Source organism: Oncorhynchus clarkii, chromosome 31, assembly GCF_045791955.1.
Source record: "Oncorhynchus clarkii lewisi isolate Uvic-CL-2024 chromosome 31, UVic_Ocla_1.0, whole genome shotgun sequence".
Taxonomy (NCBI): Eukaryota; Metazoa; Chordata; class Actinopteri; order Salmoniformes; family Salmonidae; genus Oncorhynchus; species Oncorhynchus clarkii.
In genome coordinates, this window is record NC_092177.1 from 10970259 (window position 1) to 10994609 (window position 24351).

General features: G+C 45.6%; 1 protein-coding gene across 1 annotated transcript; it reads right to left on the bottom strand.

Annotated features, from left to right (window-relative positions):
* Positions 1-7331: 7331 nt before the first annotated feature.
* Positions 7332-24193, bottom strand: LOC139390787 (zinc finger protein 711-like). The gene is made up of 9 exons (XM_071138182.1): positions 23987-24193; positions 22289-22368; positions 21979-22066; positions 20700-21734; positions 18432-18581; positions 16471-16608; positions 14365-14502; positions 13588-13754; positions 7332-11015 (listed from the first exon to the last, which is right to left on the bottom strand). The coding sequence occupies exons 3-9, from the start codon at positions 22055-22057 to the stop codon at positions 9873-9875; spliced, it is 2850 nt and encodes a 949-aa protein (XP_070994283.1). The 5' UTR covers positions 22058-22066; positions 22289-22368; positions 23987-24193; the 3' UTR covers positions 7332-9872.
* Between the last annotated feature and the right edge of the window lie 158 nt (positions 24194-24351).

The window sequence follows — 24351 nt, forward strand, 5'->3', positions numbered from 1 at the left end:
TTGGTGTCATGTCATTTCTGTCATGAGCCATAGAGCAAAGCAATTGAGATGTCAATTTGATTTGCAATGTCAATTTAAATTAATTTGTCCTTTTTGAACATCAACTGTGAATAGTATAGTCAACAGGGGTGTAAATGACCAACTAGGGGTCCTTAGAATTGTCATTAACGATCCTTATAATAAAACTCAGATCCCTATAATAAAACAGGACAGCAGCGACACCTATCGGATATAACTACAACTACAACAATGGCAAATACCCAAGACTAAATACAAAACATTGAGCACTCCGTAAAAACGTTAGATATAATTTGAATTCCAAATAAATAAACATCTAAATTGCATTGTAATTAAGATCACTTTATTGGTCAATTGCACACAAGGTCCAACCAAAATTTGACTTCCGCTATTAACCCAACCCCTCTGAAAGACACACACACATATACCGTTTTTTGGAGGAGAGGTGCGGGGGCTGCCAGACTGGGTGCCCAGGGAGCTGTTGTAGTGGGGGGTTGCCTTGTCCAAGGGCACAAAAGCAAGCAATGGTATCTAGGATTTGATACCAGCAACCCTTTGGTAGCCTGCTCACTTCCTGACAGAATTTTCCTGTCTGACCCGGGATTAGAACAAGTAACCCTCCTGCTGCTGGCTCACCTCTCTTACCACTAGGTTACATGCCCTCACCTCTCTTACCACTAGGCTACATGCCCTCACCTCTCCAACCACTAGGCTACATGCCCTCTCCTCTCTTACCACTAGGCTACATGCCCTCACCTCTCTTACCACTAGGCTACATGCCCTCACCTCTCCTACCACTAGGCTACATGCCCTCACCTCTCTTACCACTAGGTTACATGCCCTCACCTCTCCTACCACTAGGTTACATGCCCTCACCTCTCTTACCACTAGGTTACATGCCCTCACCTCTCCTACCACTAGGTTACATGACCTCACCTCTCTTACCACTAGGTTACATGCCCTCACCTCTCTTACCACTAGGTTACATGCCCTCACCTCTCTTACCACTAGGCTACATGCCCTCACCTCTCTTACCACTAGGCTACATGCCCTCACCTCTCTTACCACTAGGTTACATGCCTTCACCTCTCTTACCACTAGGCTACATGCCCTCACCTCTCCAACCACTAGGCTACATGCCCTCACCTATCTTACCACTAGGTTACATGCCCTCACCTCTCCAACCACTAGGTTACATGCCCTCACCTCTCTTACCACTAGGCTACATGCCCTCACCTCTCCAACCACTAGGTTACATGCCCTCACCTCTCTTACCACTAGGCTACATGCCCTCACCTCTCTTACCACTAGGTTACATGCCCTCACCTCTCCTACCACTAGGTTACATGCCCTCACCTCTCTTACAACTAGGTTACATGCCCTCACCTCTCTTACCACTAGGTTACATGCCCTCACCTCTCTTACCACTAGGTTACATGCCCTCACCTCTCTTACCACTAGGCTACATGCCCTCTCCTCTCTTACCACTAGGTTACATGCCCTCACCTCTCTTACCACTAGGTTACATGCCCTCACCTCTCTTACCACTAGGTTACATGCCCTCACCTCTCTTACCACTAGGCTACATGCCCTCTCCTCTCTTACCACTAGGCTACATGCCCTCACCTCTCATACCACTAGGCTACATGCCCTCTCCTCTCCAACCACTAGGTTACATGCCCTCACCTCTCTTACCACTAGGTTACATGCCCTCACCTCTCCAACCACTAGGCTACATGCCCTCTCCTCTCCAACCACTAGGCTACATGCCCTCACCTCTCTTACCACTAGGCTACATGCCCTCACCTCTCTTACCACTAGGTTACATGCCCTCACCTCTCTTACCACTAGGTTACATGCCCTCACCTCTCTTACCACTAGGTTACATGCCCTCACCTCTCTTACCACTAGGCTACATGCCCTCACCTCTCTTACCACTAGGCTACATGCCCTCACCTCTCTTACCACTAGGTTACATGCCCTCACCTCTCTTACCACTAGGCTACATGCCCTCTCCTCTCTTACCACTAGGTTACATGCCCTCACCTCTCTTACCACTAGGCTACATGCCCTCACCTCTCTTACCACTAGGTTACATGCCCTCACCTCTCCTACCACTAGGTTACATGCCCTCACCTCTCTTACCACTAGGCTACATGCCCTCACCTCTCTTACCACTAGGTTACATGCCCTCACCTCTCCAACCACTAGGTTACATGCCCTCACCTCTCTTACCACTAGGCTACATGCCCTCACCTCTCCAACCACTAGGCTACATGCCCTCACCTCTCCTACCACTAGGCTACATGCCCTCACCTCTCCTACCACTAGGCTACATGCCCTCACCTCTCCAACCACTAGGTTACATGCCCTCACCTCTCCAACCACTAGGTTACATGCCCTCTCCTCTCTTACCACTAGGCTACATGCCCTCACCTCTCCTACCACTAGGCTACATGCCCTCACCTCTCCAACCACTAGGTTACATGCCCTCACCTCTCCAACCACAAGGTTACATGCCTACCTGGCAGCTAGCCTAGCGGTTAGAACAAGATTTGAGCCACATCCACGTGTCTTGTTGTTTATAAGATATTTGATTTGCAATGGTACTTTAGAATAAACTGCTGGTCAATAAGATGTTGTCTGGTTGATGATTACGGCACCTTAGTAGAACAGGGAGTATTCCAATCACTCCTACAGGAGTCCCTCCTGCCAATACCAGTGTTCCAGCTCCTATAGGAGTCCCTCCTGCCACACCAGTGTTCCAGCTCCTTCAGGGGTCCCTCCTGACACACCAGTGTTCCAGCTCCTATAGGAGTCCCTCCTGCCACACCAGTGTACCAGCTCCTATAGGAGTCCCTCCTGACACACCAGTGTACCAGCTCCTACAGGAGTCCCTCCTGGCACACCAGTATACCAGCTCCTATAGGAGTCCCTCCTGACACACCAGTGTTCCAGCTCCTATAGGAGTCCCTCCTGACACACCAGTGTTCCAGCTCCTATAGGAGTCCCTCCTGACACACCAGTGTTCCAGCTCCTATAGGAGTCCCTCCTGCCACACCAGTGTTCCAGCTCCTATAGGAGTCCCTCCTGACACACCAGTGTTCCAGCTCCTATAGGAGTCCCTCCTGCCACACCAGTGTTCCAGCTCCTATAGGAGTCCCTCCTGACACACCAGTGTTCCAGCTCCTATAGGAGTCCCTCCTGGCACACCAGTGTTCCAGCTCCTATATGAGTCCCTCCTGACACACCAGTGTTCCAGCTCCTATAGGAGTCCCTCCTGACACACCAGTGTTCCAGCTCCTATAGGAGTCCCTCCTGGCACACCAGTGTTCCAGCTCCTATAGGAGTCCCTCCTGACACACCAGTGTTCCAGCTCCTATAGGAGTCCTTCCTATAGTATTCAGACCCCTTGACTTTATCCACATTTTGTGACGCTACAGCCTTATTATAAAAATGATTAAATAGTTTTCTTCCCCCTCAACAATCTACACACACATTTTTTGTTGTTGAAATTTTGGTAAATGTATTAAAACTTAAACTTAAATATCACATTTACAGAAGTATTCAGAACCTTTACTCAGTACTTTGTTGAAGCACCTTTAACAGCAATTCCAGCCTTGAGTTTTCTTGGGTTTGACTCGAAAAGCTTGGCACACCTGTATTTGGGGAGTTTTCAGGTCTCTCCAGAGATGTTTGATTGGGTTCAAGTCCGGGCTCTGGCTGGGCCACTCAAGGACATTCAGAAACGTGTCCCCAAGCCACTCCTGTGTTGTCTTGGCTGTGTGCTTAGGGTCGTTGTCTTGTTGGAAGGTGAACCTTCGCCACATTCTGAAATCCTGAGCGCTCTGGAGCAGGTTTTCATCGAGGATCTCTCGATCCGTTCATCTTTTCCTCGATCCCGACTAGTCTCCCTGTCCCTGCCGCTGAAAAACATCTCCACAGCATGATGATGCCACCAACATACTTCATCGTAGGGATGGTGCCAAGTTTCCTCCAGAAGTGACGGTTGACTACTGCAGAAAGAGAGAAAGAAGTCACGTCTATTGACTAATGCAGTAAGAGCGAGGAGTCATGTCTATTGACTACTGCAGTAAGAGAGAGAGTGGAGTCATGTCTATTGACTAATGCAGTAAGAGGGGAGTCATGTCTATTGACTACTGCAGTAAGAGGGGAGTCATGTCTATTGACTAATGCAGTAAGAGGGGAGTCATGTCTATTGACTAATGCAGTAAGAGTGAGGAGTCATGTCTATTGACTACTGCAGTAAGAGGGAGAGGAGTCATGCCTATTGACTACTGCAGTAAGAGAGAGAGAAGTCATGTCTATTGACTACTGCAGTAAGAGAGAGAGTGGAGTCCTGTCTATTGACTACTGCAGAAAGAGGAGTCATGTCTATTGACTACTGCAGTAAGAGAGGAGTCATGACTATTGACTACTGCAGTAAGACAGGAGTCATGTCTATTGACTACTGCAGTAAGAGAGGAGCATTTCTATTGACTACTGCAGTAAGAGAGAGGAGTCCTGTCTATTGACTACTGCAGTAAGAGAGGAGTCATGTCTATTGACTACTGCAGTAAGAGGAGTAATTTCTATTGACTACTGCAGTAAGAGAGAAATGAGTCATGTCTATTGACTACTGCAGTAAGAGAGGAGTCATGTCTATTGACTACTGCAGTAAGAGAGGAGTCATGTCTATTGACTACTGCAGTAAGAGAGGAGTAATTTCTATTGACTACTGCAGTAAGAGAGGAGTCGTGTCTATTGACTACTGCAGTAAGAGAGGAGTCCTGTCTATTGACTACTGCAGTAAGATAGGAGTCATATCTATTGACTACTGCAGTAAGAGAGAGGAGTCATGTCTATTGACTACTGCAGTAAGAGAGGAGTCATTTCTATTGACTACTGCAGTAAGAGTGGAGTCATGTCTATTGACTACTGCAGTAAGAAAGGAGTCCTGTCTATTGACTACTGCAGTAAGATAGGAATCATGTCTATTAACTACTGCAGTAAGATAGAGGAGTCATGTCTATTGACTACTGCAGTAAGAGGGGAGTCGTGTCTATTGACTACTGCAGTAAGAGAGAAAGGAGTCATGTCTATTGACTACTGCAGTAAGAGAGGAGTCATGTCTATTGACTACTGCAGTAAGAGAGGAGTCATTTCTATTGACTACTGCAGTAAGAGAGGAGTCATGTCTATTGACTACTGCAGTAAGAAAGAGGAGTCATGTCTATTGACTACTGCAGTAAGAGAGGAGTCATTTCTATTGACTACTGCAGTAAGAGAGGAGTCATGTCTATTGACTACTGCAGTAAGAGAGGAGTCCTGTCTCTTGACTACTGCAGTAAGAGGGGAGTCATGTCTATTGATTACTGCAGTAAGAGAGGAGTCATGTCTATTGACTACTGCAGTAAGAGAGGAGTCATGTCTATTGACTACTGCAGTAAGAGAGGAGTCATGTCTATTGACTACTGCAGTAAGAGTCATTTAAGGCCTTTTCTTATTGATCTCACTGTTCTGTTTTTCCAGATATTTAGTAAGTGATGACATATTCAGTGCATCATCCATAGGAATATGATGCATTCCTCTTCCACTCCCCGTGTCCATAGCAACCATGTGAACCCACCTGTTTCATTCCATGTCCCTCCTGTGAGATGCATCGTCCATCAGCAGTGTCTCCAGAGAGAGGTTACAAAAAGCAGGGGAAGAGCTCTATTTTTGATTCAGTATGTTGATTCAGTCTACTGCTGAGTCTACAGTATGTGGATTCAGTCTACTGCTGAGTCTACATTATGTTGATGTTGATTTATGTAGATTTTTTTTATCACCCGTAGTGTCCAGCCTCTCCCTCTGGGTTCAACTACAGGACTAATCACCCATAGTGTCCAGCCTCTCTCTCTGGGTTCAACTACAGGACTAATCACCCATAGTGTCCAGCCTCTCTCTCTGGGTTCAACTACAGGACTAATCACCCATAGTGTCCAGCCTCTCTCTCTGGGTTCAACTACAGGACTAATCACCCGTAGTGTCCAGCCTCTCCCTCTGGGTTCAACTACAGGACTAATCACCCGTAGTGTCCAGCCTCTCTCTCTGGGTTCAACTACAGGACTAATCACCCGTAGTGTCCAGCCTCTCCCTCTGGGTTCAACTACAGGACTAATCACCCATAGTGTCCAGCCTCTCCCTCTGGGTTCAACTACAGGACTAATCACCCGTAGTGTCCACCCTCTCCCTCTAGGTTCAACTACAGGACTAATCACCCATAGTGTCCAGCCTCTCTCTCTGGGTTCAACTACAGGACTAATCACCTGTAGTGTCCAGCCTCTCCCTCTGGGTTCAACTACAGGACTAATCACCCGTAGTGTCCAGCCTCTCTCTCTGGGTTCAACTACAGGACTAATCAACCGTAGTGTCCACCCTCTCCCTCTAGGTTCAACTACAGGACTAATCACCCATAGTGTCCAGCCTCTCTCTCTGGGTTCAACTACAGGACTAATCACCCGTAGTGTCCACCCTCTCCCTCTAGGTTCAACTACAGGACTAATCACCCATAGTGTCCAGCCTCTCTCTCTGGGTTCAACTACAGGACTAATCACCCGTAGTGTCCAGCCTCTCCCTCTGGGTTCAACTACAGGACTAATCACCCGTAGTGCCCAGCCTCTCTCTCTGGGTTCAACTACAGGACTAATCACCCGTAGTGTCCAGCCTCTCCCTCTGGGTTCAACTACAGGACTAATCACCCATAGTGTCCAGCCTCTCCCTCTGGGTTCAACTACAGGACTAATCACCCATAGTGTCCAGCCTCTCCCTCTGGGTTCAACTACAGGACTAATCACCCATAGTGTCCAGCCTCTCCCTCTGTGTTCAACTACAGGACTAATCACCCGTAGTGTCTACCCTCTATAGGGAATAGGGTGCCATTTTGGACACACAGCAAAGAAGGCCTTCCCCATTTCCAAAATGATAACCCACTCTAGACAGGTTAATGACTAGGTATTTTCCAAAATGATAACCCACTCTAGACAGGTTAATGACTAGGTATTTTCCAAAATGATAACCCACTCTAGACAGGTTAATGACTAGGTATTTTTATCTCATCTGGTAATGTGTTGTCATACTAGTCATTCATTTTTCTAAATTTCCATGGAGTTAAGACCACCATCTTGTGGTGATTACTGAGCTGAGATCAATCCTATTCCCTGCACTACATTTCACCAGAGAATTAAAGGCCTTTAGGGAATAGGGTTCCATTTGGGATTCAGTTATCCCCCCCCCCCCCCCCCCCCCCAAAAAAAAAAGGCAGCAGAAACTAAAAAGATAACTGTTTATTTCGGTTCCTCCTCAACAGTAGTTTCTGAACAATCAAACAAGAAAATTTGACAACGAAAGTACAAGAAAATGCACACATTTTGAACCACAATTAAACTCCATGGGACAGCATATTATGTGCATACTGTAAGAAGTCAATGCCAATCTCTCAACCATTGTATTCAAGGTGAGTGTAGCCCAGTCACTGTGGGGTTGCTGGATACCAGTGAGCAGAACTCTTACCAGAAAGACCAACCATTTACCTATGAGCTATCAATACAAAACAGTTCAGCTGTCTCTCTATTGACAATACATTTCATATGAATACCGATCGCTACCGTCCCAACTATACAAGGTCCTGATATACCCCAACCTCTCTCCCCACCACTCATATTGTCTGTTATATTCAGGGAATATAAATTATACACCCTTTGCATACATGTAAAAATTAACAAAATGATAAAGTGCTTTCTACCGACTCAAACGGACACACAATCTCTTAGAGAATGGTACTTTACACAACGGAGTACGTCTGAGACTTAAAATCACTTTACTTTTCAGATCTCTGTTTTTAGCAGAGCTCAGTGCATGAGGAGAAACAGAACATATAAGACATGACCATCGGATGGTTGGCTTGTTTGACCACATCTGTGTTCTGTGTGATGACACGTACACATCCTATACAAATCTTACAGTGGCATTCACAACAAGGTCAACAACAAAAAAACCTGCAGTGACAACTGCTGGAGTTCTTACCAAAACGCACAGAACGGAACCATCTGTCCACCTAACATGACATTAAAACATTCAAGTTTAATTAATAATAGTCGACACTGTTAAGAAACAGAACAAAAGTTGTTTGTTAAAAAAAAATAAAAAATGAGTTGGTTTCGTAGCTCATAGGTTAAGGTGCTTGTGTAAACATTGTTCCACTCTGACGTCACAGGTGGACCAGCCAAACGGGCCACTCATGTTACTCAGATTCATAATAAACTACATGATTGTGATTCAGATTTCCTTTAAAACCAACAGGATTATGGTAAAAAGCAGGTTATTGGGAGGAGACTTAGACCTGGGTTCAAAAACTATTTCAAATACATACTTTAGTTGGGCTTGCCTGGCACAATGGAACCAACAGATTTGCAAAAGTCCAAACCCCTTGTAGGCAGGATAAAGCAAACGCTAAAACGTATAAGAAATAATTGATAAACGATTTGAACCCAGGTTTGGAGATACTAGTCGGTAGAGTGGAGAGAAGAGCGATGCAGCTCTCCTGTATGTACTAGTTTGATACAGTCTGGTGAGAGAGAAACAGAGAGAGAAACACACAGAGAGAGAGAGAAACACAGAGAGAGAGCGAGGGAGAGAAACACAGAGAGAGAGCGAGGGAGAGAAACACAGAGAGAGAGAAAGAGAAACACAGAGAGAGAGAAAGAGAAACACAGAGAGAGAGAGAGAGGGAGAGAAACAGAGAGAGAGAGAAACACAGAGAGAGAGAGAAACACAGGGAGAGAGAGCGAGGGAGAGAAACACAGAGAGAGAGAGAGAAACACAGAGAGAGAGAGAAACACAGGGAGAGAGAGAGAAACACAGAGAGAGAGAGACACAGAGAGAGAGAGAAACACAGAGAGAGCGAGGGAGAGAAACAGAGAGAGAAACACACAGAGAGAGAGAGAAACAGAGAGAGAAACACAGAGAGAGAGAGCGAGAGAGAAACACAGAGAGAGAGAAACACAGAGAGAGAAACACAGAGAGAGAGCGAGAGAAACACACAGAGAGAGAGCGAGAGAGAGAAACACAGAGAGAAACACAGAGAGAGAAACACAGAGAGTGAGAAACACAGAGAGTGAAACACAGAGAGAGAAACACAGAGAGAGAGAAACACAGAGAGAGAGAGAAACACAGAGAGAGAGAAACACAGAGAGAGAGAGAGAAACACAGAGAGAGAGAAACACAGAGAGAGAGAAACACAGAGAGAGAAAAACACAGAGAGAGAGAAACACAGAGAGAGAAACACAGAGAGAGAGAAACACAGAGAGAGAGAGAAACACAGAGAGAAACACAGAGAGAGAAACACAGAGAGAGAGAAACACAGAGAGAGAGAAACACAGAGAGAGAGAGAAACACAGAGAGAGAGAGGCCTGAATGTTCTCAAATAACCATCCGTCTTCCCACCTTAGAGTTTCAACATGTATAAAAAATAGACTTAATTTGAGACCCTGAATAATAAATGTTCATCATATGGTGAATCCTCTCTCTGCAGATAAATACATACATAAAGACTACATGTACCCTGGTTTTAATCTTCTCCCAACTTCCAGAATATGCTTAGTTTGATTACACCTGGGGGAGAGGGAATGGGGGGGGTCTGGTGAGACCTCTTCCTACTCTATACAACCAGTAGAAAAAGAGAAGCAGTCAGTCAGAATGTTATCGTCGCTAGCCGTCTAAATGTACCATTCCATCCTTATCAACTTCCTAAACGTGTTCCCCCTTTGTCGTGTGAATCAGGTCTACGTAGACCGAGTGTGTGCAGTCTGATTCTATCCGGGTAACGTTGTGTCGTCACTGTATTCACAACGCTCCATCAACATATCTTTGTGATGCCTGGCTATGTGCTGGCTCTTCTCCGAGGGCCTTCGGAAGCCTTTACAACAGTAGTCACAGCAGTGGGGGTATTCCTTGGTGTGGATCGAGATCACGTGGCGTTTGAATCCTGAAGCGTCTGGGCTGTTGTACTCGCAGTACTGACACTGGTACACCTTCCTCCCGCTGTGGGTCTTCATGTGTTTCTTCAGCTCCGTGGACTGGCGGAACCCTCGCCGGCAGCGTTTACACTTAAAGGGGAGGTCCTTGGTGTGAACGGACAGGATGTGTCTGCTGAGGGTGAAAGGTTCAGAGGTCGTGAAGTTACAGTGCCTGCACTGGTGCACCTTGTTGCCCTTGTGCATCTCTGAGTGTTTCTTCAGCTCAGAGGGCCGGTGGAAGCCCTTCTCACACACGTCACACTGGTGAGGGAAGTCTTTAGTGTGAACAGATATTACGTGTCGTTTTAGATCAGAGGAGTTGGTGCTCTTGTGTTCGCAGTGGGGACACTGGTGGGTCTTGTGGCCCTGCACCATCTCTGTGTGCCGCTGCAGCTCCCCTTCGTCAGCGTAGGCCTGGGGGCAGTGGCCACACTTAAAAGGCAGGTCGGCACCGTGCTTGCTCTTGATGTGAGTCTTTAGGTTGGACTGGTCTGCACAGCGAAAGTCACAGTGCGGGCAGCAGTACGGCTTCTCCCCCGTGTGGGTCCGCATGTGCTTCTTGAGCTCTGACGGGTGCCGGAAGCCTTTAGTGCACTCCACGCACACGTGGGCGAAGTTCCTGCTGTGAACGGCCAATAGGTGGCGGTTGAGGAGCCCCTGCTCTGCAGTCTCATAGTCACAGTACTTACAGTGGTGCAGTTTGGACTCCTTGTCCCTCAGGATCAGCTTGTTAGATCCTAGCTGGCTGTCTTCGTGGTAACGCCGGGTGTATTCTGTGTAGGTCCTGTTGTATTCTGGGTACTCTGGGGTGGTCCTGTTGTATTCTGGGTACTCTGGGGTGGTCCTGTTGTAGTCCGGGTACTCTGGGGAAGAGGTTCGGTCTCTGTCACTGCGATGAACCAGTAGCTTGTGGGACTCCAGGTGGTTGTGGAAGTTGACCTTGAAAAACAAAACAGAATTTATTTATAGCTCGTTTCACAGACATGTCACAAGAGCAACACACTTAACAGGGAAAAGTAGGAAGGGAAACAATCACAACAACGTAATAATATAAAACAGGTTGTTTCGATCCTGGAGGCTGATTGGTTGATATATGGGAGTTGTGGGACAACAATTCCTGCAACATACCATGAAATATCCATCTCATTATTCCACTGTCCCTCAGCCCAGGCAGGAAATTCATAAACTTTATCTCCCGAGGGGAAAAAAGCATCTACACATAATTCTTTCAATGCTACCATTTGGTTTGCAACAGTTGGGGGTTGAATAAACCTACCTGTAAGCCTCTACGACCTGTGCAACAATGTATCATTTTACAAATGCGATCTCTCCTGTGCCAATAGGCTAGCTAGCCCAAGAATGAACGTGAATCTAATTATTCACCATGGAAACAGTAAACACCAGTGCAGTGTGGCCTATTGGATATTTATTCAAATAATTATTTATAAAAAATATTTTCTCTCGTCATCATTTAATCTCTGCTAGCTGGCTTCAGATGAAGTCGGAAGTTTACATACACTTAGGTTGGAGTCATTAAAACTTGTTTTTCAACCACTCCACAAATTTCTTATTAACAAACTATAGTTTTGGCAAGTCGGTTAGGACATCTACTTTGTGCATGACACAAGTCATTTTTCCAACAATTGTTTACAGACAGATTATTTCATTTATAATCCATTGTATCACAATTCCAGTGGGTCAGAAGTTTACATACACTAAGTTGACTGCGCCTTTAAACAGCTTGGAAAATTACAGAAAATGATGTCATGGCTTTAGAGGCTTCTGATTAGCGAATTGACATATTTTAGTCAATTGGAGGTGTACCTGTGGATGTATTTCAAGGCCTACCTTCAAACTCAGTGCCTATTTGCTTGACATGGGAAAATCAAAAGAAATCAGCCAAGACCTCAGAAAATAAATTGTAGACCTCCACAAGTCTGGTTCATCCATGGGAGCAATTACCAAACGCCTGAGGGTACCACGTTCATCTGTACAAACAATAGTACGCAAGTATAAACACCATGGGACCGCGCAGCCGTCATACCGCTCAGGAAGGAGACGCGTTCGGTCTCCTAGAGATGAACGCACTTTGGTATGAAAAGTGCAAATCAATCCCAGAACAACAGCAAAGGACCTTGTGATGATGCTGGAGGAAACAGGTACAAAAGTATCTATATCCACAGTAAAACGAGCCCTATATCGACATAACCTGAAAGGCCACTCAGCAAGGAAGAAGCCACTGCTCCAAAACCACCATAAAAAAGCCAGACTACGGTTTGCAAATGCACATGGGGACAAATATCGTACTTTTTGGAGAAATGTCCTCTGGTCTGATGAAACAAAAAATAGAACTGTTTGGCCATAATGACCATTGTTATGTTTGGAAGAAAAAGAGGGATGCTTGCAAGCTGAAGAACACCATCCCAACAGTGAAGCACGGGGGTGGCAGCATCATGTTGTAGCTGCAGGAGGGACTGGTGCACTTCACAAAATAGATGGCATCATGAGGAGGGGAAAATTATGTGGATATATTGAAGCAACATCAGACATCAGTCAGTTAAAGCTTGGTCACAAATGGGTCTTCCAAATGGACAATGACCCCAAGCATACTTCCAAAGTTGTGGCAAAATGGCTTAAGGAAAACAGAGTCAAGGTATTGGAGTGGCCATCACAAAGCCCTAACCTCAATCCCATAGAAAATTTGTGGGCAGAACTGAAAAAGCGTGTGCGAGCAAGGAGGCCTACAAACCTGACTCAGGTACACTAGCTCTGTCAGGAGGAATGGGCCAAAATTCACCCAACTTATTGTGGGAAGCTTGTGGAAGGATACCCAAAACATTTGACCCAAGTTAAACAATTTAAAGGCAATGCTACCAAATACTAATTGAGTGTATGTAAACTTCTGACCCACTGGGAAAGTGATAAAAGCTGAAAATATAATTCTGTCTACTACTAATCTGACATTTCACATTCTTAAAATAAAGTGGTGATCCTAACTGACCTAAAACAGGAATTCTTACGAGGATTAAATGTCAGGAATTGTGAAAAACTGAGTTGAAATGTATTTGGCTAAGGTGTATGTAAACTTCCGACTTCAACTGTACATGCGAATGATTTGTTTAGCATAGCAAAGTGGAATGAATAGAATAATTAGAATGAACAACCAGCCTGCTTGGTAGCAACTTCAGAACGCAAAAACAAATGTACTCATAAAAAAATAAAGTTTTATAATTAGAAAATATAAATCATATTTTTTATAAATATGTTGGCAACCGTTTCAAAAAAGCAATAATGCCCTCGAACCTGGGAATTATACCTGGGAATTATAGTGGCTTCACCTTGGGCCTCAGAACAGACCTTGTCAGAAGTTGTCATATGATAATTCCTGGGGTCTCAGGCATTACTGCTTAAATAACATAAAATAATAGAGAATGAAGGGGAGAAAAAAGAAGAGTAATAACAGATAAGGTCCAATGACGTGAACATCAGAGATATGAGAGACGACAGAGACCTTCTTGTTGGTGGTGAAGTCACAGTCGGTACACTGGTACTTCTTAAGGTGGTGGTCAGGATGGTTCTTCATGTGGCACTTGAGGAAGTCTTGTGACCTGAACTTCTTACCGCAGATGTGACAGGGGTAGACGGTCAGGGGCATGCCGTCTGGACCGATGATCACAGCTGGGATGAGACAGGGAGATACTGTATATTACTGAGGACTAGATTTTAAAAAACTCACTACAAGATCTAACAATAAGCTGAATTTCAAGCCACAAAAAGAAAGCAAAAGGAAATTTCTGCCTTGTTTTCACCCCTCTGATAATTTGATACAACTAGTTAGTTATATCTCCTGAATGTCAGCCGAAGGGATAATGTAATGTCTGTCTGTACCGGTCTGGCACTGCCATGATAATGTAATGTCTGTCTGTACCGGTCTGACACTGCCGTGATAATGTAATGTCTGTCTGTACCGGTCTGGCACTGCCGTGATAATGTAGTGTCTGTCTGTACCGGTCTGACACTGCCGTGATAATGTAATGTCTGTCTGTACCGGTCTGACACTGCCGTGATAATGTAATGTCTGTCTGTACCGGTCTGACACTGCCGTGATAATGTAATGTCTGTCTGTACCGGTCTGACACTGCCGTGATAATGTAATGTCTGTCTGTACCGTTCTGGCACTGCCATGATAATGTAATGTCTGTCTGTACCGGTCTGGCACTGCCATGATAATGTAATGTCTGTCTGTACCGGTCTGGCACTGCCATGATAATGTAATGTCTGTCTGTACCGGTCTGGCACTGCCGTGTCTCTCCCTTCCTCTTCTTCTTCCTGATCTTCTGTTTGAGGGCTCTGTTGGTACCCTGACCGTCTCTGATCTGAATGTAGGGCCTGGTCCCTCCATTCTTCACTGTGTCCACACTGTTATCTATATATAAACAGCAGGGGGGAGAAACCTACTTCAGAAAGTATTCAGGCACTTTGATCCCCCCCCCCCCAAATCTACACACAATACCCCATAATGACAGAGCAAAAAAAAAAAAAGATTTTTTAGAAAATGTATAAAAATATCTCATTTACATAAGTATTCAGACCATTTACTCAGTACATTGTTGAAGCATCTTTGGCAGTGATTACAGTCTTCTTGGGTATGACGCTACAAGCTTGGCACACCTGTATTTGGGGAGTTTCTCCCATTATTCTCTGCAGATCCTCTCAAGCTCTGTCAGGTTGAATGGGGAGCGTCGCTGCACAGCTATTTTCAGGTCTCTCCAGAGATGTTAGATCGGGTTCAAGTCTGGGCTCTGGCTGGGCCACTCAAGGACATAGAGACTTGTCCTGAAGCCACTCCTGCGTTTGGCTGTGTGCTTAGGGTCGTCGTCCTGTTGGTGAACTACCCTCCAGTGTGCGGTGCTGAGCACTCTGGAGCAGATTTCATAAAGGATCTCTCAGTACTTTGCTCTGTTCATTTTTCCCTCGATCCTGACTAGTCTCCCATGATGGTGCCACCATCATGCTTCACCGTAGGGATGGTGCCAGGTTTCCCCCAGAAGTGATGCTTGGCATTCAGGCCAAAGAGTTCAATCTTGGTATCATCAGACCAGTGAATCTTGTTTCTCATGTTTTGAAAGTCCTTTAGGTGCCTTTTGGCAAACTCCAAGTGTGCTGTCATGTGTCTTTTACTGAGGAGTGGCTTCTGTCTGGCCACTCTACCATAAAGGCCCAATTGGTGGTGTGCTGCAGAGATGATTGTCCTTTTGGAAGGTTCTCCCATCTCTACAGAGGAACAATCAGGTTATTGGTCACCTCTCTGACCAAGGCCCTTCACCCCCGATTGCTCAGTTTGGCCAGGTGGCCAGCTCTAGGAAGAGTCTTGGTGGTTCCAAACTTCTTCCATTTAAAAATCATGGAAGCCACTATGTACTGTGTTCTTGGGGACCTTCAATACTGCAGAAATGTTTTGATACCCTTCCCCAGATCTGTGCCCCAATACAATCCTGTCTCTGAGCTCTATGGACGATTGATTCAACCTCATGGCTTGGTTTTTGCTCTGACATACACTATCAACTGTGGGACCTTATATAGACAGGTGTGTGCCTTTCCAAATCTCCGGCATTGTGTTGTGTGACAACAAAACTGCACATTTTAGTGGCTTTTTATTGTTCCCAGCACAAGGTGCACCTGTGTAATGATCATGTTGTTTAATCAGCTTCTTGATTTGCCACACCTGTCAGGTGGATGGATTATCTTGGCAAAGGAGAAACGTTCACTAACAGGAATGTAAACAAATTTGTGCACAACATTTGAGAGATAAACTTTGTGTGTGTGGAAAATGTCTGGAAACTTTTATTTCAGCTCATGAAACACGGGACCAATACTTTACATGTTGTGTTTATATTTTTGTTCAGTGTAGAACAGTGTGGACTGCAAACATACTTAGCAAAGATGGATATGTCTGCATCTTGTTACTGTCAGATGTTTAACTAACTACAAATGGACTGCCATTGGAATTGGAGTTGATTTCAAGGCAATACATAAAAGACCGTAAATACACAACTTGAAGCAACCACATATTTAGTCATGGAGCACGTTGTGATTGGCCAGAGAGAGGCCAAGCCTTAACACACCCACAATTTGTTTATTCATCAAAACCCAGTCCTTCGCGCCACCGCCAGCACTGAGATGATCATTTGGGGTTGTGAAAATAGCAAAAATATTTCTGACACGCCCCCGAACAGATAGTGGTACTGCCAACGCTTGGATTTACCATTTCAATAGGTTTGTTTTAATAGAGCCCATAGTTGTGTGTGTGTGTTATATCCAGCTGAAGGAATGCTGTTATTACTGAACATAAAATCAGTTGATCACAAGACAGTAGTGAATCCTTATTCCTTACCATAGGCAGCAGCCCAGGAGACCGGGACAAACATCTTGCTGTTTGGAGAGTCATCTAGCTGGTTCTCCTGGACTGCTGAAGTCTCCTCCTCTCCAACAATCACCTCCATGTACACCTGCTCTGCCATGTCTGACACATCTGTAAAAACACAGAGACAGACAGATTCAGGAACAACGCTCACCCTCCTCCTCATCTACACCTGCTCAGCCATGTCAGCCTGGTCTGGAAAACAGAGACACATGAGATAGTCAGTTACAGGACACGTACAAACACTTTCTTCATTTTCCCGAAGCCCTGTTCAAATCCTTTTGAAGTGCACCTGTGAAAGCTATTTGTTGGAACCTTTTTGTTGTTGTTGACCTGTCCAGTCACGTTTCATCACATGATTGGACAGGTGAAATGAAGGGTTCCACTAAAAAACATTCACAGCTGCAGTCATGTGAGAGGAGTTATTTCTTTAAAGAAGAGTGTTTACTCACTGATATCTTCCTCTGACTGGGATTGGTCCTTCACAGCCATGTCCGTCACCTCCCCCAGACCCCCCCCGGCCATGTCCGTCACCTCCCCCAGACCCCACCCCCCGGCCATGTCTGTCTCCTCCCCCAGTTGGATGTAAACCTAGCTAGTAAAACACAGTTTACACCATCTCTCCATCTCTCTACTCCTCTGAGGAAGCCTTACCGTCTAAAGTATCATATCCTTGTATGTAGCTGATACTACAAGTTAGTAGATAATAGTTTGATGCCATTCACAGTATGCAAATGCTGCTTCGCGTTTCAATTGACATGAGCCTCTTGAAATGTTGGGACTCTTTGATGAAAGAATGGTGCTTTCAAGACAACTGGGAACTCTGAAATAACCGAGGTCAAATCATAGCGTCGTTGATCTTCAGGTCGGAAATTCGTAGCTCAAGAAAGATGCCAGAGGTTCCGAGTAGGGATTCCAAGGTGGACGACCGTTCAAAACGATTTTTCCCAGTCCGAGTTTTTTTTAAAATGCATTCCCAGTTGTCTTGAACTCACTGTAGTCTGAGATTTCTGAGTTCCCAGTTGTCTTGAACTCACTGTAGTCTGAGATTTCCGAGTTCCCAGTTGTCTTGAACGCACTGTAGTCTGAGATTTCCGAGTTCCCAGTTGTCTTGAACTCACTGTAGTCTGAGATTTCCGAGTTCCCAGTTGTCTTGAACGCACTGTAGTCTGAGATTTCCGAGTTCCCAGTTGTCTTGAACGCACTGTAGTCTGAAATTTCCGAGTTCCCAGTTGTCTTGAACTCACTGTAGTCTGAGATTTCCGAGTTCCCAGTTGTCTTGAACTCACTGTAGTCTGAGATTTCTTCCCAGTTGTCTTGAACGCACTGTAGTCTGAGATTTCCGAGTTCCCAGTTGTCTTGAACGCACTGTAGTCTGAAATTTCTTCCCAGTTGTCTTGAACTCACTGTAGTCTGAGATTTCCGAGTTCCCAGTTGTCTTGAACGCACTGTAGTCTGAGATTTCCGAGTTCCCAGTTGTCTTGAACTCACTGTAGTCTGAGATTTCCGAGTTCCCAGTTGTCTTGAACGCACTGTAGTCTGAGATTTCCGAGTTCCCAGTTGTCTTGAACGCACTGTAGTCTGAGATTTCCGAGTTCCCAGTTGTCTTGAACTCACTGTAGTCTGAGATTTCAGAGTTCCCAGTTGTCTTGAACTCACTGTAGTCTGAGATTTCCGAGTTCCCAGTTGTCTTGAACTCACTATGTAGTCTGAGATTTCCGAGTTCCCAGTTGTCTTGAACTCACTGTAGTCTGAGATTTCCGAGTTCCCAGTTGTCTTGAACGCACTGTAGTCTGAGATTTCCGAGTTCCCAGTTGTCTTGAACGCACTGTAGTCTGAGATTTCCGAGTTCCCAGTTGTCTTGAACGCACTGTAGTCTGAGATTTCCGAGTTCCCAGTTGTTTTTTTAACGTGACAGTACCAGTACCACTCACCTATCTCCACATCGTCATCGGCCTCTGCTTTGAAAATGTAGACCTTGATGACCTCTGACCCCTCCTTGTTGGAGCCATCGTCCTGCATCATCTCAGTAGTGATCTCTAGAGGAGTGTCTCCTATGTCCAGTTTCTCACCAACGTCATCCACTGGATGGACACAAATAACACATCGCAGTTAGCTTTTACCGCACAGCAGGGTAGGACAACAACAAGGACTTGGGAGGCAAAAATGTCCAGAAGAGCTCATGAAATGCTCTCCAAACAATCCTTCAGATGTATTCTAGCCTATTAATTTGCAGTAGTTGTAAACAATGATTAAAAATACACAACAACCCCACACTGTAGAGCACTAATCACAGCAAATCATTCAATGAAATCAAGCCTTTTTATACACTGAACAAAAATAAAAACGCAATATGCAACAATTTCAAAAATACATACTGTACAAATACTGTAACTCAGTAAAACAGAAATCAGTCAATTTAAATAAATTCATTAGGCCCTAATCTATGGATTTCACATGACTGGTCACAGACAACTTATCAAAAGAAAGTAGAGGCGTGGATCACAAAACCAGTCATTATCTAGTGTGACCATTTGCTTCATGCAGCGCGACATCTCCTTCACATAGAAGTGATCAGGCTGTTGATTGTAGCCTGTGGAATGTTGTCCCATTGGCTGTGGGAAGATGCTGGATATTGGCGGGGACTGGAACACGCCAATCCAGAGAATCCCAAACACGTTTTTTTTATTTTTATAACTAGGCAAGTCATTTAAGAACCAATTCTTATTTACAATGATGGCCTACACTGGCCAAACCCAGACCAATTGTGCGCCGCCCTATGGGGCTTCAAACACAGCCGGTTGTGATACAGCCTGGATTCGAACCAGGGCATCTGTAGTGATGTCTCTAGCACTGAGGATGCAGTGCCTTAGACCGCTGCGCCACTCTGGAGCCCAATGGGTGACATGTCTGGTGAGTATGAAGGTCATGGAAGAACTGGGACATTATTTATTTTGTTTTTTATTTATTCGTTATTTTACCAGGTAAGTTGACTGAGAACACGTTCTCGTTTACAGCAACAACCTGGGGAATAGTTACAGAGGAGAGGAGGGGGAATAAATGAGCCAATTGTAAACTGGGGATGATTAGGTGACCATGATGGTTTGAGGGCCAGATTGGGAATTTAGCCAGGACACCGGGGTTAACACTTTATTTTTAAATAAAGGTGAAATAAATAAATAAACACCCCTACTCTTAGGATAAGTGCCATGGGATCTTTAATGACCTCAGAGTCAGGACACCCGTTAAACGTCCCATCCGAAAGACGGCACCCTACACAGTGCAGTGTCCTGGAACATTGGGATATTATTTTAGACCAGAGGAAAGAGTGCCTCCTACTGGCCCTCCAATACCACTTCCAGGAGAATCTGGTCTCCCATCCAGGCACTGACCAGGACCAACCCTGCTTAGCTTCAGAAGCAAGCCAGCAGTGGTATGCAGGGTGGCATGCTGCTGCCTTATTATCAAGGTGGCATGCTGCTGCCTTATTATCAGGGTGGCAAAATTAAGTACAGATCCTTGTGACATGGGGCCACGCATTATCATGCTGAAACATGAGGTGATTGCGGGTGGATGACTGGCACGGCAACGGGCGTCAGGAGCTTGTCGTAGTATCTCTGTGCATTCAAATTGCCATCGATAAAATGCAATTGTGTTCGTTGTCTGTAGCTTATGCCTGCCCATACGATAACCACCATGAGGCACTCCGTAAACAACAGCAAACTGCTCGTCTACATGACATCTGCGGTTGTGAGGCCGGTTGGACATACTGCCAAATTCTCTAAAACGACATTAGAGGTGGCTTATGGTAGAGAAATTAACAGTCATTTCCCTGGACATTCCTGCAGTCAGCAATCCAATTGCCCACTCCCTCAAACCTTGAGACAAAATTGCACATTTTAGTGGCCTTTTATTGTCCCCAGCGCAAGGTGCACCGGTCTAATGATCATGCTGTTTAAGCAGCTTCTTGATATGCCACACCTGTCAGGTAGATGGATTATCATGGCAAAGCAGAAATGCTCACTAACAGGGACGTAAAACACATGTGTGCACAACATTTGAGAGAAATAAGCTTTTTGTGCTTATGGAACATTTCTGGGATCTTTAATTTCAGCTTATGAAACATGGGACCAACTCTTTACATGTTGCTTTTACATTTTTGTTCAGTGTAGGTTGTAGGGCTAGTTGGTTAGTTGACTCACAGGAGATCATGAGGTAGTCCTCCGAGGTGCTCTTCACATCCTCCTCATCCTCGTCAGTCTGCAGAGAGACAGCCTCCACCTCCAGCTCCTCGTGGGCCTGGATCACTGTCTCCTCCTGCCCCACCTCCTCCCCAATCAGCACCTCCTGGTCCAAGCCCTCCACCCCATCCTCCTCCTGGTGCTCCACAAAGAGCTGGTTTGGCATGTGGTGGTGATGGTGGACTGAGCCCTGAATGAGGTCTGAGGTTAGAACATGGTGAAGGTGGTGGTGGTGGTGAGAGTCCATAGCCACTTCGGCACCCAGCAAGGGCTCGTGGCCGATGTCAGGGCCTTCAATCACCTCCGTCTCTAGGTCTTCTTCGAGACCCTCGACCATCTGTGTCTCCAGCTCCACCACCTCCGTCTCCAAGCCCTCCACCTCCGTCTCCAGGCCCTCCACCTCCGTCCCCAGGCCCTCCACCTCCGTCCCCAGGCCCTCCACCTCCGTCCCCAGGCCCTCCGTCCCCTCCGTCTCCAGGCCCTCCACCTCCGTCCCCTCCGTCTCCAGGCCCTCCACCTCCGTCTCCAGGCCCTCCACCTCCGTCTCCAGGCCCTCCACCTCCGTCTCCAGGCCCTCCACCTCCGTCTCCAGGCCCTCCACCTCCGTCTCCAGGCCCTCCACCTCCGTCTCCAGGTTCTCCACCTCCGTCTCAAGGCCCTCCACCTCCGTCTCAAGGCCCTCCACCTCCGTCTCAAGGCCCTCCACCTCCGTCTCAAGGCCCTCCACCTCCGTCTCAAGGCCCTCCACCTCCGTCTCAAGGCCCTCCACCTCCGTCTCAAGGCCCTCCACCTCCGTCTCAAGGCCCTCCACCTCCGTCTCCAGGCCCTCCACCTCCGTCTCCAGGCCCTCCACCTCCGTCTCCAGGCCCTCCACCTCCAGGCCATGCTCCAGCAGAATGCCTTCGTCCGTCATGACGTCAGACAGGAGCATGCCCTCTGGCATGGACACCACAATGTGATCCCCTTCGATGTGGGCCAGGCCCCTCATTCCTGCCACTGTACAGGGAAACAGTAAGAGGGGGAAGATTACTACAGGAAAGTTTCCACTGCAGCCCTGGTTTGGACTGAGGCTTTCCAGGCTTTCCTCTTAGTGGAAAAACACCCAAAAAAGGACTAAGATACAGCTACACAAGACGTTGCTGTAGTGTGGTCAGCATCTAACTTTGCACAAGGCATTGGGCTCTCAAGTGAAGACTAATGAACACAATATATACATTATCAAAAGGCCATATTGACCTACCAAAGTCTTGCATGATCATGGTGTGAGGCATCTTTAACTCCTGTGTGTGTAGCTCCAGGATCCCTCCGCCGTGGTCCATCTCTTTGATCTGAAAACGGTGTAAATAAAATGATTAATGTTAGGCCTACACATCATTTCAGAGGTTCTATATTCGTTACACAAAGCATCTCAGAGTGCTGAACTAGGATCAGTTTGGCCTTTAGATCATAATGAATAATATTACATGGACAGATCCTAGATCAGCACTCCTACTCGGGAGACACTTTGTGGACACAGGCCCTGGATATTGATTAGTGTCAGTGTGTATTACCTTCACATTTGATGCCAATGCTCTCTAAAATAAGAACAGTGTGTTGCTGGTGTTTCTTCCTTCCATCGGGGGAGAGAACCCTGCAAAGGAAGGGACAACATAAGCTGTGAGATAGATGCCACTGAAAACATTGATCTTTCATCCATGTACCATGAGAGGAAATGTGGGAAAGGCTGATGACATCACCTACCCGGTAGATCAAATCAAATGTTATTTGTCACATGCGCCGAATACAACAAGTGTAGACCTTACAGTGAAATGTTTACTTACAAGCCCTTAACCAACAATGCAGTTAAGAAAAATAAGTGTTAAGTATTTGTTTTTAAATAGATCAGTAAAAAAATACAAAGTAACATGTAGCAGTACAATAACAGCAGGGAGGCTATATACAGGGGGCACCGGTTAGTCCAGGTAATATGTACACATATGTAGAGTTAAGGTAACTATGCATAGATAATAGAGGCAATGCAAATAGTATGGGTAGCCATTTGATTAGCTTATGGCTTGGGGGTTAAGAGCTGTTTAAGAAGCCTTTTGGACCTAGACTTGGTGCTCCAGTATCGGGTTGCAGAGAGAACAGTCTTTGACAAGATATTCTCCGTAAGCTATTTTATGATGATAAAGATGTTGAAACTGCAGTATTCTAGCTGCTTGTATAGCTGCTGGTGTCTGTCTTGCCATAATTAATGTCTGGGAAAAATATGACCACATTCTCAACTGGTGCTGCAGTGGAAAGTGTTGATTAGTTAACACTTGTTGATGCCATTTGAGTCAGTCCTAGTTTATGAATATGAATGAATTATGAGATATTGAGCCATATATTTCTATTACGAGACCGTTCCAGCTTTAAAATGTCGAAAAGGACCTAGAACGGATATGTTGTTTTTCCTGCTTAACTGTAATGATTTGCGCGTCCCACACACGCCCACCGTTCATTGCCCAATTTAATGGTTACCTGGATTATGCATCTGAAGCAGGGCAAACTAGCGAGCAACTCGCTATTTAAAAGAAATCAAGATAACCAACTAGCTAGTGTTACCACATCCACCTGATTGCCAAATGTCCGTGATAAAACTTGCAAACGTGTTAGTCAATCCACATTCATTGGGTGGGATATGTGTAACGGGCTAGTCAGCTAGTTAATAACTAGATAAGCTAACTAGCTAGCTAAGCAAGCTTGTTTGGCGCTGTGCAGACGTTTTGCTGCGGATGCCGACATCTGGGGGGAAATTTCACAAACGCAACGTTGTGCAATACTGAAAAGAAATTAGATGTATATAGAACAGTCATATCGTTGAACTGTGTGTGTGGTGCTTAATGGCTGTTTTTTACGGTATATTCTTGAAACGTTGCGCCCACAACAACGTTAGCCAATTTCGATTCCGCCATTTTGGTTAGATAGCTTGTTAGTTAGCGTGTTTTAAAACTCCAGAAACCTCCACAAAATGATTGGTGCTAAATGAACAACTTGACACGCAAGCGATACCACAATGTAAACACAAGCGACGTGTGCATTCACAACATTTGTCGATGCATTTTGAATTGCGAAGGAACATTAGCTGGCTAGCCTAGCATTTTAGCTATCGCATGCGGCATAATCAACCATGTTGTTTTCCGAGGGGCTGAAGGCCCACAACAGCCGAATGGGCCCTAGTCTCATATACGATATGCAATTTCAATCGTCTCGAATGCTTTTACCTGATTATGGACTCCTTCAAATATATCGTCGTTATTTCTTCTTTCTCGGTTTTGTCTGTTATTGTTTGGGTATATTTTTTCGACACTAAGCTAAATGCGGCCTGTACATTTGGATCCCCGGGCACTCTTTCCGAGGCCTGGGCCAATCACGTTGCTCGCTTGCAACCAAGGGAGGGCAGACTATGCGTGGCCTCGTTTAGCGCTGATCCCTGTCTATTTGCGTCACGCAAGGGAGAGCTTCGAGTCCAAATCGATGTTGTCAAGTTGATAGACAACGTACTATTTACCTATTAATCAGGATTGTTACAGCAGTTGATTAAATAAAAAATATACTTGTGTGATTATCAAGCAAGGTTCAACATTGG

Excerpts from the sequence above, each read along its gene's own strand:
- LOC139390787 (XM_071138182.1), bottom strand. The coding sequence starts at position 22,057 with ATGGACCACGGCGGAGGGATCCTGGAGCTACACACACAGGAGTTAAAG. Across the intron at positions 14,503-16,470 it reads CTCCTGGGCTGCTGCCTATG|ATAACAGTGTGGACACAGTG; the intron begins GTAAGGAATAAG and ends GTTTATATATAG. Across the intron at positions 11,016-13,587 it reads ACTTCACCACCAACAAGAAG|GTCAACTTCCACAACCACCT; the intron begins GTCTCTGTCGTC and ends TTGTTTTTCAAG.